A 15,901-nucleotide genomic window follows, 5' to 3' on the forward strand; every position below is an offset into this window, starting at 1 on the left:
GCGAATATAAAAAAATCCGGAATATATGTAAAAAGACCATAGCTAAATCCCGCACGGCTTACGAACGACAGTTGGCATACGATAGCCGTACCTGTCCGAAGCGACTGTTTTCGTATGTTAAAAGGCGGACGAAACGTAGTGATGGAATCCCCTCATTACTGTTAAGCGAAAATTCAGCTTTATTGGCTGAATCTGATCTAGCGAAAGCGGAGACATTTGCTAACTATTTCAGTGAAGTCTACTCTACGTATAGTGTTACAACTACTTGTCCCGTTGACAATGAGATACCAGCCATAGGACCTCTGCACGTGACAGAGGATATTGTTCTTCCTTTGATAACTAACCTAAAACCTTGTAAGATACCGGGCCCCGATGGGTTACACCCACGTTTGCTGTCGTCGCTTGCGGACATTATCTCAAGACCGCTCACGATGCTCTTCAACATGTCCCTTTCACAGGCTCAACTACCTAGAGACTGGAAAGACGCCATAGTTAGTCCTATATTTAAGGATGGTCAGAGACGGATCGTATCTAACTACCGGCCTGTTAGCCTGACCAGTATAGTAGTTAAGTTACTTGAAAAATTAATTCGGGCTAAGCTACTGAGCCACATAGATTCGTACAATCTGTTAACTCCCGAGCAACATGGGTTTCGTAACAAGCATTCATGCTTGACTAACTTACTCATTGCGAGAGAGGATTGGACAGCTGCCCTAGACAACGGCCAGTCTGTCGACGTGATATTCATAGATTTTAGCAAAGCGTTTGATAAGGTTTCACACTTAGGTCTTATGCAAAAGCTCTCGAGCTTTGGTATAACAGGTGCTATACAGGAATGGATAGGAAGCTTCTTATGTGACCGCAGACAGAGAGTGAGGGTCAATGGAACTCTATCCGAATGGAAACCGGTCAAAAGTGGTGTACCCCAAGGCACCATCTTAGGCCCTTTACTTTTCCTTCTGTATATTAATGAACTACCTTTATTACTTAAGTCGTCGACGTTATTGTTTGCGGATGATGTTAAAATCTGGAGAACAATAAGAAATGAAACTGATCGTTGTTATCTGCAAGCAGATTTGGACGAATTAGTTAGGTGGGCTCATGATTGGGGCTTGGAAGTTAATTCCAGGAAGAGCGTGTTCATGCACATCGGGCACGATATTAGTTACCATTATACCATTAATGGTACATCTCTGCCACGCGTTCAAGAGCACAAAGACTTAGGAGTAATTATAAGTCACGACTTAAAAACTACTACGCACTGCAAGGCGGTTGCTTCCAAAGGCTATCGCGCGCTATGGTCGCTTCGAAGAGCATTTAAATGCTTCGACGAGGATATGTTTCGAATTTTATATCCCACCTATGTAAGGCCACACTTAGAATACTGTATCCAAGCAGCTAGCCCTTGTCTGATAAAGGATACTAAATCGCTTGAGCGTGTCCAGCGTGTAGGGACAAAATTAGTAAAGGGTCTTTCTAAACTCCCTTACGATGAGCGTTTAAAACGTCTAAACCTTTTCCCCTTATCTTATCGTAGGACGCGAGGTGACCTTATACTGGCATTTCGTATCTTTAATTATGATCTGGGTGTTAATATGTCTTATCTTTTTGCTCCCTCCAGCACTAATAATCTCCGGGGTCATAGTAAGAAGGTTCTGAAACCGCTATCTAATAAACTAAAGGTGGGGTCCCGTTTTTCTCATCGAGTGGTCAATGACTGGAACGCTTTACCAGAACAAGTGGTATCAGCACCATCAGTGAACATTTTCAAAAAGAAGCTGGACCTTCACTGGAAGGAAATCTGTCAGGATTAACGCAGGTTCATCAACCTACTATCCTTATTACTGAAGACTTAACCTTTACCCGTTAGATTACAGGCGTCTTAGAGGTAACCTTCTTATGGCTTATGGTATCCTTAACACTTCTGGTCATCTACTTAAACATCTACTTAAGCTTAGTCACAACTTCTGCTCCGTAAGAATTGTCAAATGCTGGAATTCGCTGCAGACTGAGCTAGTTCAAGCAACTTCCCAGGAGTCCTTTCAGAGGAAACTTGACCTATTCTTAAGGACTAAGGATAACATCTTATTATGATTTACCAATTTCTTTTTTACCTATTATTGTTAATATACCTAGGTTCCTGTCTGGAGGTACTGGTGATCCACTGCTACTAGACACGAAAGCCCGTTAAGCGAAAGCTTCTATTCCGCCCACAACCATTTGAACCATTTGAACTGGAACGATGCGGGGGGTTCGATTTTTCAAGGTGGTTGCGCAAATATGTATACCATTCTCCGGAATGCTGCTTTGCTCTCTTCAAAATATTCTGGACTTCAACCTGTTCGTTCGCTAATACACACTTTGATAAAACAGCATCGTTTGTATGCGGTTTTTCCCGGGAAAACCATTCCCTCACCACTTGGTTAGTACCCCTATTATTTCTCATTTGTATCTGTTAGTTTCCACAGTAGTTTCTAGAAACGCAAGTCATGGAAGAACAATTCCTAAGAGAGTTTCAGATTACATGTCACGCGTATTTTTCGACAATGTGGTAGGCAACTTTGATCACTGTTAAATATATTTAGCACTTCTATATTATGTTGGGTCTTGTTCCTTCATTTCTACTAGTTTTTTTTGTCAACTCATTTATTGGGCCAGCAGAATTGACGGACATACCAGAGGACTATGAGCCACGTTACTGGGAATACCACAAAGTGGGTTATTTTATTCGTTTACTCATTTTCAGCACCCTATTACGCGCTTCATTGCGAAGTACATGTGCGAACATCCTCAGAAGTTGTATGAATCTACTTTAGCGGAATTAGATGAGTTTCGATTTACTAAGGAGCTGGTGTAAGTCGTTAACTATCATTGTTCAAACAACGATGTGAATGAATACTCGTATAACCCTTGGTGTTAATTTTGAACAAGCAAATAATATGTAGCATTACTAATCCTCAAGTATCAACTTCATCGTCCCGGTAAAACTTAAATCATCCTCCAGCTCTAACTAATTCCCTTTTTCTAAGAGTAGTGACTGGGAAAATTCGTAACTTCATTCTTCAACAACATATGTAAAGAAGTTAATATTGTTGTGGATAAAAATAGTTAGAACATTTAGACTTGTCGGGTTTATTTCAAGAACTTTATGGAGTGGCATTCAGGAATCATTAAGGTGTTTAGAGCTTCCCTCCTTTTTGCCTAACCAATTGTTTTGTTAAAATAATTGGGATGCTAGTATTTGATCACATGTCTTGCTCACATCTGCTGGGATCACCGAGTAAGTAATAGTGAAGTTAGACGCAGGGTATTGGGGAATGATGGTAAATCAGTTGGTGAGGTTGTGAATCTTCATTGACTGAGATGGTTCGGTCATGTGTTACGTATTCCTAAACACCGATTACCGTGACGCGCAATGCTGACCGGTCATTGGGGACGACCAAACCAAAACGTAGTATCAGTCCATAAAGTCACTAGCATCTGGTCTGAGCCATTTTGGTAGATTCAGACTATTTAGTTGGGGTCCACGCGATTATTGTAACCAATGACTTGAAACTGGGTGACATGGCTAAGAATCGAACACAATGGCGTACGTGTATACACTCTCTGTCATCCCTTAAACCATGAAATTAAAATTAATTTATACCTTTCTTTTTTGAACTAATTGTTTTGCCCTATATTAAATCCATATATGAAGTCTTACTACCATTAAAGTAAGTGCTTCTATTAATCCGGTGTTGATCTTGTTGTGCTAACGAGGTGTGGCAACTTGGACCGATGCATATATGTGCTTGGTCCTGCATTGACTGACTGAATATTGTAGTAGCATTAACTTCGACCGGATGATTAGTCGATCGTGGTCGCTCATCTGTCCAAACCATTAATCTTAAGCGGGTATCAGACTATGGCCAGTGACATTATTGCTAATACCCAGAATATTCAGCGGAACTAGTATGACCATAAGCTGGTTATATAAAACTAGTAATCATGGATTAGAATAAGTTTACATTCCTGTCCGTCTCAATACACCTGGAAGTGCGTACTTATGCAACATGATTTCTGCGTATTAGCATTTAGGATGACTATATAAGCTCTTATCCAGTTACTCAATAGACCTTACTTTGTTTTCGATTATCTACATCACAAAGACACCAAAGCCTGCTTAGAAGATTGAGAGCGATCCAGCCCAAATATGTCCTCCCACAACACCAGTAAAACTATGCATATATGTTTTATATATGAGATCCCACAAATCTTACGCAAGGAATAGAAGATCTGATGTTCAGATAGTGCTAACAAGTTTGGGGCAACAACTGCATCTGATGAAATGTATACTATTTCATCGCATATAAATCACTATTGATAAGAAAAATAGTGTCCCTGAGGCCATCTTCTGTCTGATGACACAAAAGTTATTAATCTTTGCAGTTAGCTGTCATGGCTCTTACTTTTTGTGTCTGGGTATATTTAACTGGCTTTGGCTTGGTACTGGAGACTCCAATCCAACGACGCGTAGAAAAACAAAGACTCGTGATGTAGATTTATTTGATCACGGAAATAAATCAAAGTGATGTATACGTACACTACTTTCTGTATGATTTGTTTACATTCAGATTAACAGTCAGGTTTGTATAAATTAAACTAAGAAGTACTTAACGCTACTTAACCAATCATCTGCTTTTGCCACCCACCACTGCTCACGACAGTTACGTAGACTTATCAACCTACGTTTAAGCTGTCTCCGCTCATCATGTTCGGAGCCAGACGGGATGAGTTTCCAATCACCTATCAGTTCTTTAGACATCACTGAAATCCACTGATTTTTCCTAACCTTTTGGTTCAAGTTACTAGAAGATATCACTGCTGTTTCCACAGCTTTTTAGATATCATACCAAGCCACCTCGGGGTGGATATCACATTCAGGGTTGACTAACTCTTTTTTAGTTGTCCCTAAAATACATTAACTTTTTCATCATTGAGTCGAATTCTAAAGAGTTTTCTTGGTGTGACTTTTCCATATCCAGTAATGCTCAAACAAATACGTGCTCAAACTGAAGTATAATCTGTGTATAATCTTGTTCTCCAGAATGAGCGAGTCTTCTGTCGAGCCCCTTCAGTGATGGCTAGTCACAATGTAGTCTATTTGAGTCAATCGACGAGTCAGTTGTGGAGGTCGCCACGTCAGACGATATTTTTCCTCATATTCAAAGTTGGTGTTTTTCGGAAGTAGACGGTTATCTGTGTATAGTTGTAGCAGACGGTCGCCGTTATCTGTTTGCTGAGCCGCAACACCGTAGAATCAGCCTAAATGCCTCTCAGTTTGGTTCATTTTACTTGAGCATTAAAATCATTTGCCAATATTACTATATCAGAGCGTTTAGCTTTTTGAAAGAGGTTGGATAGCTCCCTATAAAATTCATCTTGAACTTCATTCGAGATGCCGTTAGCACGAGTGTAGGCAAAGACAACGAAAAAGCAACGGCATGTGCCTTTGTATTTCTGAGTTCTCACTGTCCCGTTCAGTCGGACAGCACAAAAGCAGCCGTATATTGGAATCCAGTCTGACAGAGCCTGTTGTACTTTAAAACATACCTATACTAGCGAGGCCGTAAGAAGTAGCAATGGGTACTCTATATATTCGAAGGGTAAATCGTTTCGGTTCTTTATAGTGACAAGTTGAGGTCAAATGAATGACTATATTTGGACCCTGTATGCGCATTTCGGAAACATAGCATACATCAGTGGTTGGAGATTTTAGTCTTAACTAAAAAAGCCTATTGTCCTATCTGACGCAATGTTCGAACACTGAAAGCTCCAACATGTAGTTTGGAGTGTGGTTTCAGCAGACCAACAGTAACACATCGTGAACTCGAATTATTAGCATTGGTGGCGCATGGCGATAAAGGTAAGTGGGGAGGGCTGGTTGTGAGGATGAAAGAATTGTCATGAGGTGAGGGAGGGATTCGATCACGAACAAGATTATCTCGGGTGCTGACAAAGGTATGACGGTGGTTGTCACTTCTCGGTTGCTCACATCGCGGAAGGATATTTCTTCTTAAGGAACCTGAAAAAGAAACTAAATAAGCGGTGATCTTGACTTAGGTGAGTGACCACAGAGCCCAAAGGACATTTGCTTGAGGCCGGTTGCGCACGACCTTTTTATGGGACGTTTTTGATGTGTTAATTCCGCTCTTCGAATGGCCTTATAATCGGAGAGAGGAATCCGTCGGGTAAGATGATGTATGACATTTTCAGGGTCGACCACTCCTAATCCCTTCCATCTGTTGTGAAAAGGCAGCATCGCCTTAGATTCTGGTTGTCCAGTAAAAACTTACTCTTGCCACACACCTCTACAGTCAACAATGCGACTTTGCCCTCGGACTTTGAGTTGCCGCTTCTAGTCTTACCGTTCCCCAACTAACCTGCATTGGATAGTAGGACCTAAACGAACAATTGTCCCGACCAATATAGCTCGATTGAGTCATCACTATGGACAAGCTCGACCACCACGTCATGGTAGCAGCAACTGTCGTGTGTTGGAATAGTCTAGAACAAAGGTTGAGACATCCAAACCAAAACAGCATCAGTTCATGAAGTCATGTTAATAGGTACAGACTACCTGACTGGGGTCCACGTAATTATCATAACCAATGGTTAGAGGCTTTGAATGACATGGCTCAAAATCGTTTGCAATGGAGCAGGTCCATCCATTCTTTACCTTCTCTCGAATCCTGAGATTCTGAATTCCCCAAGAATTTTACTGCACTAATTTAGATTTTCTTCTCGAATCGTATCTTCTATCCCAAATCCTTTCTATTAGCACTGATACTGTTACTACACCTACTATTCTCGGACTTGGGCTAACAATTTCATCTCTCTGTGTTTATGCGTTATGGTAACTTGAACCTATGCACATACGTACGGGTTCTACGTTGTGAATGACTGACCGGCTGATAGTTCAATTGATTTACTGTTACCCTCTACCACTAATAAACCTTCATGGCACATTGACAGAATTTCCTCATCTTTTAATGAATTTGAGAAGCCTAAACGTAGTCTAACAGTGTGGAGAACAAACTGTCCGTATGGATTGACGCAAAAGATGATGAAGGAATGTGATCCAATTTTAACTGTCAAACTGACTAAGATATTAGCTAGAATCTGGAATATGAACGTAATCCCATCTAACTGATCTCAGTCGTTGATCGTTCCAGTTTCTAAGAAAGGGAAAAGAATCCTCTTGTAACTATCACAGAGGATTCAGTTTGACTAGAATAAATATTAACCTCTATGACCATCAGACGCCTAGCTAGGGTCTACAAAGAGTGGATCCGGGAAAACGAGGGTGGTTTGAGACCTGGACGCGGTTGTATTAACCCAATATTCACTCTTCTTCAGGTTTTAGAAAAGTAGATATGCTGACTTTAGAATATAGTTGGACTTCTTAACGTGTAGACAGGATGTCTCTTTGTTGTTTGGGATGCGTTTCTCCCCATCCAAATGTAAATTGTTACTCCAGGACTGGCCTGCGTCAACACCCGAACTAAGGATAGGGAGTGAAGTAGTCGAACGCGTCGACAACTTCACTTATCTTGGAAGTCTGATCAGCCCTAATGGGTTGGTGTCTGACGAAATCTCTGCACGGATTCAAAAAGCTCGTTTGGCTTTTGCCAACTTACGTCACCTATGGCGTAGACGAGATATCCGTCTATCAATTAAGGGACGAGTATACTGCGCAGCAGTTCGTTCTGTTCTACTTTACGGCTGTGAAACATGGCCATTAAGAGTAGAAGATACTCGTAGGTTACTAGTATTTGACCACAGATGCCTTAGAAATATTGCTCGCATCTGCTGGGATAACCGGGTAAGTAATAGTGAGGTTAGACACAGGGTATTAGGGAACGATGGTAAATCAGTTGATGAGGTGATGAATCTTCATCGACTGAGATGGTTGGGCCATGTGTTACGTATGCCTGAACACCGATTACCACGACGCGCTATGATGACTAGTATTGGGGACGGTTGGAAGAGAGTTAGGGGCGGCCAAACCAAAACATGGCATCAGTGCTTGAAGTCACTAACTTCTAGTCTGAGCCATGTTGGCAAATGCAGACTACCTGGTTGGGGTCCGCGTGACTATCGTAACCAATGGTTGGAGACTCTGTGTGACATGGCTCAGAATCGATCACAATGGCGTAGGTGTATACACTCTTTATCTTCCCTTAAACCTTGAGACTAAAATTGCTTCATATCTCCCTTCCTATACTATATCCTTATATACAACCTATAATTTATATACTACTACCAACACTAAATTAACTACTATTAATCCGGTGTTGATCTTGTTGTGCTAACGAGGTATGGCAACTTGGACCGATGCATATATGTGCCTGGTCCTACGTTGTAGCTGACTGACTGACTGATGTCTCTTTGTGTTTAAGTTTTTATTGAATTTTTTCGACTTTGGTTTTGGTTGACCGTTGTTTTGAGTTCTATATGTTCTTCAACTGTGGGAATACCGCCCTTGCCTTCACATCCGCATCAGGTCCTCATGTTCATCGACGATGATACCCAGATTTGTGAATGTTTCCACATCTTCCAGAATTTCCCCAAATGTGACTGTTGGTGTCCTCTGTGTTGTATTTGAGGATCTTGGTTTTTCCCTTGTGTATGTTAAGGCCTACCGATGCACAGGCTGCTACTACACTGACTGTCTTCACCAGTATTTGTTGGTTTGTATGTGGTTGAAGAGCTAAATCATCTGTGTCTTGATGAGTTTTCCGTCCTTTTAATCTGTTGGTGATTGTTCTTCCTCCCAAACCTGAATAGAACGTGGAGCATGTCTGTAATCACTTCTATATCTGACTTCATCGTCTCAGCTTGTCTGTTGTCAAGCCCTGCTGCTTTCCCATACCTGATTTGTCTGATGGCCATCCTGATATCTTCGATCGTTAGTGGAGTGACAGGTTTAGGAAGGTTTGTGTATACTGCTTCAACGTCCGGTGAGTTCAGTGTGTCTGGTCTATTCAAGAGTTCTCCAAAGTGTTCCACTCACCTGTTCCTCTGTTTTTGTATATCAGTGATTGGCTCTCCTACTTTGTTCTGGGATACCGTTCATTGTGACCCCCTACTTCTTTAAATTCACCTGGTATTGTTTGTTTGAATCTTCCCATTGATGTTTAGGACCGCAATTGATCAGTCTCTTATTGGCATGTGTGCATACTGTGCGTATTGCCTCGATATAGCCTTAATTCACAAGCATTATAATAGTGGCTAGCAGCGGAATCCAGGACGCGCGTTTCGTCCTATTTGGGACTCATCATCTGGATGTACCTGCATCTCAGAGTTGATGTTCACTCGAAGACCTTTCGATTCAAACGCCGTCGCGTTATCCACTCAGTTACCGAGTCCTGATAGCCACTTGTTTGTGCAATGGGGTGAAGTTTAAACTCACTTGGTACCCCTACCTCTTCGTTTTAAAGGTTGCTTCGATGATCTTAGATCCATGAAATTGCCATCCCATAAGTGCTTTGTGCACTTTCCCCAAATTCATATTGTGGTGTGGTCTACTTATATCTATATAAGTAGTATATGGTGTTGGTCAGACATAGAATGTATTTTGCCAGAAGACCGATGTGCAAAGAACTGAAATGAAGCGCAATCGTTTGGAAAATGCATGAGCAATGAAATTAGAGAAGAAACAGAGAAGATTGAAACAATTGGTTGTTAATTTGCAAATTGACTGTTCATTGTTTGGTTATCAGAATTTACTGAGATAGTCTGTAATTTTTGCTTAAATACATTCGATTGTCCCCAACCGTTGTTTTGTTCACTACATTTGGTGTCGCTGCCAACCAGAAGGAGGAAGGGTGCTGTTCTGCGGACGCCGCTGCGGGTCTGGAGTGGAGGTGCTAGTTGGGGCAGTCTGGTGAGGAGAGGTGGCGTCGAGTGGAGTGTTCTGGCGGGGCGGCGTTGGCTGTAGCGGGTGCTGTCGACGGAGAGGAGCAGTGGGACGTGCGGCTGCTGGGCGGACATCGGATGTAGATGGCTCAGCAGGCCGGTGGAGTACGGGTGTTGAACGTCCCAGGTGCCGGGTGGATGCGGATGTTGGTGCCCCGGCAGGTCGACGGAGCTATGGAGGTCAGCGCGCCGCAGACTCGACATTCTGACGGAGAGTTTGGCACAGACTGCAGTGAAAGAAGATAGTGGCGTGGCGAGCAGAACCACCGCATGGTCGAATGCTTTAAAGGGGGGATGAGTGTGGTGTGGTCTACTTATATCTATATAAGTAGTATATGGTGTTGGTCAGACATAGAATGTATTTTGCCAGAAGACCGATGTGCAAAGAACTGAAATGAAGCGCAATCGTTTGGAAAATGCATGAGCAATGAAATTAGAGAAGAAACAGAGAAGATTGAAACAATTGGTTGTTAATTTGCAAATTGACTGTTCATTGTTTGGTTATCAGAATTTACTGAGATAGTCTGTAATTTTTGCTTAAATACATTCGATTGTCCCCAACCAGTGTTCTGTTCACAACAATATCACTCCATGATGCCTTTATACTGGGCGTTAAACATATCAGGCTTAGTGTTCTGATTTCCTATCAAGATGTTCAGTTCCCTTCCTCGACAGTTTTCTACGATGGAATTCAGCCTCACAAAGCCGATCTCCAACACCTGCGCTGCTAACATTAGTGTGTGCACAACATTGGATACCGTTCATTGTGACCCCCTACTTCTTTGTTTTGAAGATTGATTCGATGATCTTAGATCCATGAAATTGCCATCCCATAAGTGCTTTGTGCACTTCTTTGAAGAGCAGCAATGCAACTCCTCGTGTGTGTGAAGCATTTTCTACTTCATGATCAGAACACAACAGCACCTACTCTGAAGCTGATCTTTCTGTCAAGCTTGCGCTCAATGGGTTCCACTTTTCCGAGCACCACTAGGTTGTAGTTTTTAATTTGCTCATCTATTTGACTGGTCCTCCCTGTCTTACACACAGTACAAGCATCCCATGTACCTATGCTGGTTGTTGATTTGGTTGCTAGAATGGACATCAGCTCCATGATTTTTGAAGAATCTCGGATGTCACAACGCAGCGTCATAATTCTTCTATATGAAGACCCAGGAGAGATTTTAAATGGTGTAAATGTTTTTTTTAATGATTGACGTTGTTTTTAGAAAACTTCAGGTGTTTAAATGAAGGTTCCAAACCGTTTTATTCTTGAACTACATTTCCCCTGTCAAATGTTTCTCAACCATTACCGCTATAATTTCTGATTCATCACTTTTCATTTCTTTTTTGACTTCCTGTCACTTCAGCAATAGGAAGTAGCGAATTGAATCAATAGGCATTTGCGCTAGATTGTATCCTATTTGTTCGTGTAATACTTCAAGAAATTTTTTTTCAAACTAGTAATATCTGTAGTCCAGTCCGATAAAGCTATTTCTCTTTTTCATGTCCACCTTTTTCTTAGTGATGAAGAAAGATGGTTTCGTAAATCTCAACTTGAAAAGGGCGACTTTCGTGGTTGGTATTTTATCCCAGTTAATCCAACTGGCGTGAATAGCTCATTTGAAAGACTCACAAAAGATCAAGAGGCTGGTCAACTAGTTAGTCGTTGATTATAAAACTCATTTGAGAATAATACTTTGTATTATCTTTCATCTAAGTGCAGTTTATTTTAATCCTAAATCAAATGTTATGAAAAACTTCTGTTATTCATTCATTAATAAAAAATTTAATGTATTTACATGTTTTTGACAATTCTTAATATCAAGTTCAGACTAGATAACTAAACTTTGATCGAAGAGGTTTATATTGTCGCCGAGACTTCAGAGAATCATTTCGTGTTATAATAGTCCAACTATTGGTCTGAGTTTTGTCTTTCAGATATATATTAAAACAGGATAATCTCATCTTCATAAAAATTACTTTCAGTTGGTGATCATTTTGACACTAAAGAAAGTGGTAAACGCACTTCAACGAGTCATAACCAACTTGGAGCCTGACACAGACTGGTTATGGTTCTATAAGAAATATGTATTTAAAAAGTGTATATATGCCACTGTGTTTTAGTGACTACACGAAGTAGAATAAACACTAAGATGGGCACGTCGATTATATTAACTATTGGTAAGATGTTTCTTTTTTTATTGGGTAATGCATAGTTTCAAATTGAAGTACACGCTTTCAGTTTATAGGTATTTACCACCAATTGAAAATCAGTTCACACACAACTAATATTCTATTTGTAGTAAAAACCATCTTGATGTTTACTAGAATCTCTCGTATAAACTAAAGCTTTAGGAATGAATAAATGTTGAGTAATTTGCGTAGGCAACTGTTTATAAATACTTGTACCTTCTTGACAATGGATGTAGTAGTTCTCCACATTTCAGCTCCGCAGAGTAGGACTGTTTCGACGTTCATATTGTTCATTCTCACTTTGATATTGGTTGACAGTCGTTTTGAGTCCCATATGTTCTTCCATTGTAGAAATGCGGTCTTTACTTTGTTAATCCTCGTCTTTACACCTGCATCAGATCCTCCTTGTTCATCAGTGATGCTTCCCAGATACGTGAATGTTTCCACCTCTTCCAGAGTTTCGCCATCAAGTGTGATTGGGTTGCTGTTCTCCGTGTTGTATTTGCGGATCTTGCATCTTCCTTTGTGTATGTTGAGGCCTATTGATGCAGAGGCTGCTGCTGCATTTGTTGTCTTCGTCTGTATTTGTTCGTGTATATGAGATAGGAGGGCTAAGCCATCTGCGAAGTCCAAGTCATCTAGTTGATTCTGAGCTTTCCATTGTATTCCGTGCTTCCCCTCAGATTTAGAGGTCTTCAAAATCCAGTCAACCACCAGAAGAGGAAGGGGGAGAGTAAGCAGCCTTGTCTGACTCCGATCCTTACTGGAAGTGCATTTGTCAGCTGACCTCCACGCACCACTTTGCACTATTGTCCGTCGTATAAGTTCCGGATAATGTTGGCAATCTTCTCAGGAACTCCATGGTGTCGAAGAAATTTCCATCATGTTTTCCTATCCACACTCAAACGTCTTCTCATAGTCAATGAAGTTGATGTATTGTGACGAGTTCCACGATGATCCGTAGTGTCTCAATCTGGTCTGTACACGACTGATCCTTAAGGAATCCATCCTGTTGATCTCGAAGGTGGGCGTCTACTGCGTCTTCCATCCTGTTCAGCAACACTATTGAGAACATTTCATGGTACTGGCAGTGGGATGATGCCTCTGTAATTCTCACATTTGCTCAGATCTCCTTTCTCTGGCATCTTGATGAGTTATCCTTCTTTCCAGTCTGTCGGTGGCACTTGTTCATCCTCCCAAATCTTCTTGAATAGGAGGTGAAGCATGTTTGCAGTTACCTCAATGTTTGACTTCAGTGCTTCAGCTGGTATATTGTCAGGCCTTGTTGCTTTCTCATTCTTGATTTCTTCGATCGTTGGTGGAGTGACATCTATAGGGATGTTTGTGTGTGCTTCTTCGATGTCGGGTGGATTCAATGGGTCTGGTTTATTCAGCAGTTCCTCGAAGTATTCTACTCATCTTTTCCTCTGTCCTTTAATCTCCGTGGCGATCTTTCCTTCTTTTACCTTGACTGGTCTTTCTGGCTTACCTTATCTTCCTGCTAGTTTGTTCGTTGTATCATATAATTGTTTCATGTTCCCTTCTCTTGCAGATTTTTCTGCCGTCGTTGCTAGTTCTTCCATGTATTTCTGCTTGTTGGCTTTAAGGCTCTTCATTTGCTTGTTTGCTTCTGTGTTCTCTGCTTGTGTCTTGACTTTCTCTGTTCTTGTTCGACTGTTGTTAATTGATGTCTTCTCATTCTTCCTTTCTTAAATCTTGTCCAGGGTTTCGATGGAGATCCATTCCTGATGATGATGCTTGTTTAGGCTCAGCGCTTCCTGGCACGTTGAACTTAATGCTTCTTTGATCCCTATCCGGTTTTTTTCCATAGTAGTTTCTTGTTCTTCCAGTAGATCCTGTAGAGCTTGGAACGTATTGTTGAGAGTTATCTTGAATTGGTTGAGTTTGTTAGTATCTCGAAGGAGGTCTGTATTGAACTTTTGTAATGTTGTTCCCCCAGTTGTCCAGTGTTTCTTTAGCTTCATTTTCATCTTGGTCACAACCAGGTGGTGATCTGAAGCTATGTCAGCCCCTCTCCTGGTTCTCACATATTCCATTAACCTTGTGAATATTTTACTGATGCAAATATAATCTATCTGGTTCTCTGTGGTGTGATCCGGCGATACTCATGTAGCTTTGTGTATGAGTTTGTGTGAGAATATTGTACCACCTATAACCAATTTGTTGAATGCACATAGATTTGCGATTCTTTCCCCATCTTCATTTCTCTCTCCCAGTCCATGTCGTTCAATTATATCTTCATATCTTGTGTTGTTCACTCCGACTTTAGAATTTAGATCTCCCATCAGGATGGTAAGGTCCTTTCTTAAGCACTTAGCTGTGATTGATTGCAGCACCTCATAGAACTGATCTTTAATGTCATCTTTGCTATTATTGGTGGTGCATAACATTGGATAAGATTCATTGTGGTCCCCTCCTTCTTTGTTTAGAATGATGCTTTGATAATTCTGGATCCGTGAGATTCCCATCCTACGAGTGCGTTCGGTGCTTCTCTGGACAGCATCAGAGCAACTGCCTGAGTGTGTGGAGCATTTTCCTCTTCGTGGTTAGAGTACAGAAACATCTCTCCCGTAACTAGCCTTTGCTGTTCGGCTTGTGTCCGATGGGTTTCGCTGATTCCAAGTACTGCCAATATGTATCCCCTCATTTCCATTACTATCCGACAGGTCTTCTCGGTCTCCAACATTGTTCAGATGTTCCATGTATGTATAAAAATTGTTGCTGTGGTTGTCAGAAGGGGCATCGGCCTCGTGACTTCCGAAGAATCTCGGCTTTCATCCTGAGGCGTCATAATTGTTCCTTCAACTCGGAGGGCAGAGTCTAAATGGTTTAGTTTGTTTAATCTGGTTGGCGTTTTTTAGCGAGTTAGTTTTCTACGGGATGGGGATGCCGAACACATGCCCCACCCTCCTGTTTTACCAGGGCTTGGGACCGACAGTAACTCTAGAAGAGTTACAGGCGGCGTTATAACTTGTCTACCACGCACTAAAAGCTTTACGGCCCAAAAACGGTACTTTTATTCATTTATTGGGATTTTATATTTCTGTAAATTTCGTGAATTAGAAATGTTGAATCAAAATAGGTTTTGAATCATTCAACGTATTCGCATTATTTGATCTTAACTATTCTGTGTAGGTATGTACCCGTTGAAAAAAAACTATTCCATTCATAAAACAAACATGAATATGTTTTCTAATATTTAAGTAATTATCTCGAACATCTGAGAAAAACCTCACTTATATTTATCTCTTTCTTGTGTTTGCTTTGGTATATGGAATAACTCACAAAATGTTTAGTAGTTTTTATGTTCATGAAATGTTAAATAATTTGTTTGCTATTTACTGTTGTAGATGTATCATCATGATTTTCACTTTCAAAACTTTATGCTTAACTTATCTGGTTTAAAATAATAATGATAAAACTGAGAAAGATAAAGTTTTTCATCCTTCTCCGTTATACGATATTTTTAAGTCATGGGACTAAAAAAATGAGTCATGCTAATCAGTGAAAAATACCACTTAAAACCTTTGGTTAAGTAATCTAAGGATATTGGAAAGAGTAGTCTTCTAATTTAGATTGTTTCCAGTTTCTTTAAGTGCAAGTCAACGAACATCTCCACAATGGACCTTACGAAAAAATCATGGATAGCAAATGTAGGGCCATTTCAAATAAGTTAAAATCTGAAACGGCCAAAATGATACAGCCTTGAAAATGTAAACTAGAACCG

At 40.8% G+C, this 15,901-nt stretch overlaps 1 protein-coding gene across 1 annotated transcript; it reads left to right on the forward strand.

Annotated features, from left to right (window-relative positions):
- Window positions 1-1,885: 1,885 nt before the first annotated feature.
- On the forward strand, window positions 1,886-11,757 carry Smp_054200 (NADH-ubiquinone oxidoreductase sgdh subunit,putative). The gene is made up of 5 exons (XM_018790433.1): window positions 1,886-2,422; window positions 2,460-2,551; window positions 2,586-2,714; window positions 2,747-2,853; window positions 11,483-11,757. Exons 1-5 carry the CDS (start codon window positions 2,281-2,283, stop codon window positions 11,628-11,630), a joined length of 618 nt encoding a protein of 205 aa, XP_018646341.1. The 5' UTR covers window positions 1,886-2,280; the 3' UTR covers window positions 11,631-11,757.
- Window positions 11,758-15,901: the final 4,144 nt, after the last annotated feature.

The sequence above is a fragment of the Schistosoma mansoni genome (genome assembly GCF_000237925.1).
Source record: "Schistosoma mansoni, WGS project CABG00000000 data, supercontig 0113, strain Puerto Rico, whole genome shotgun sequence".
Taxonomy (NCBI): domain Eukaryota; kingdom Metazoa; phylum Platyhelminthes; class Trematoda; order Strigeidida; family Schistosomatidae; genus Schistosoma; species Schistosoma mansoni.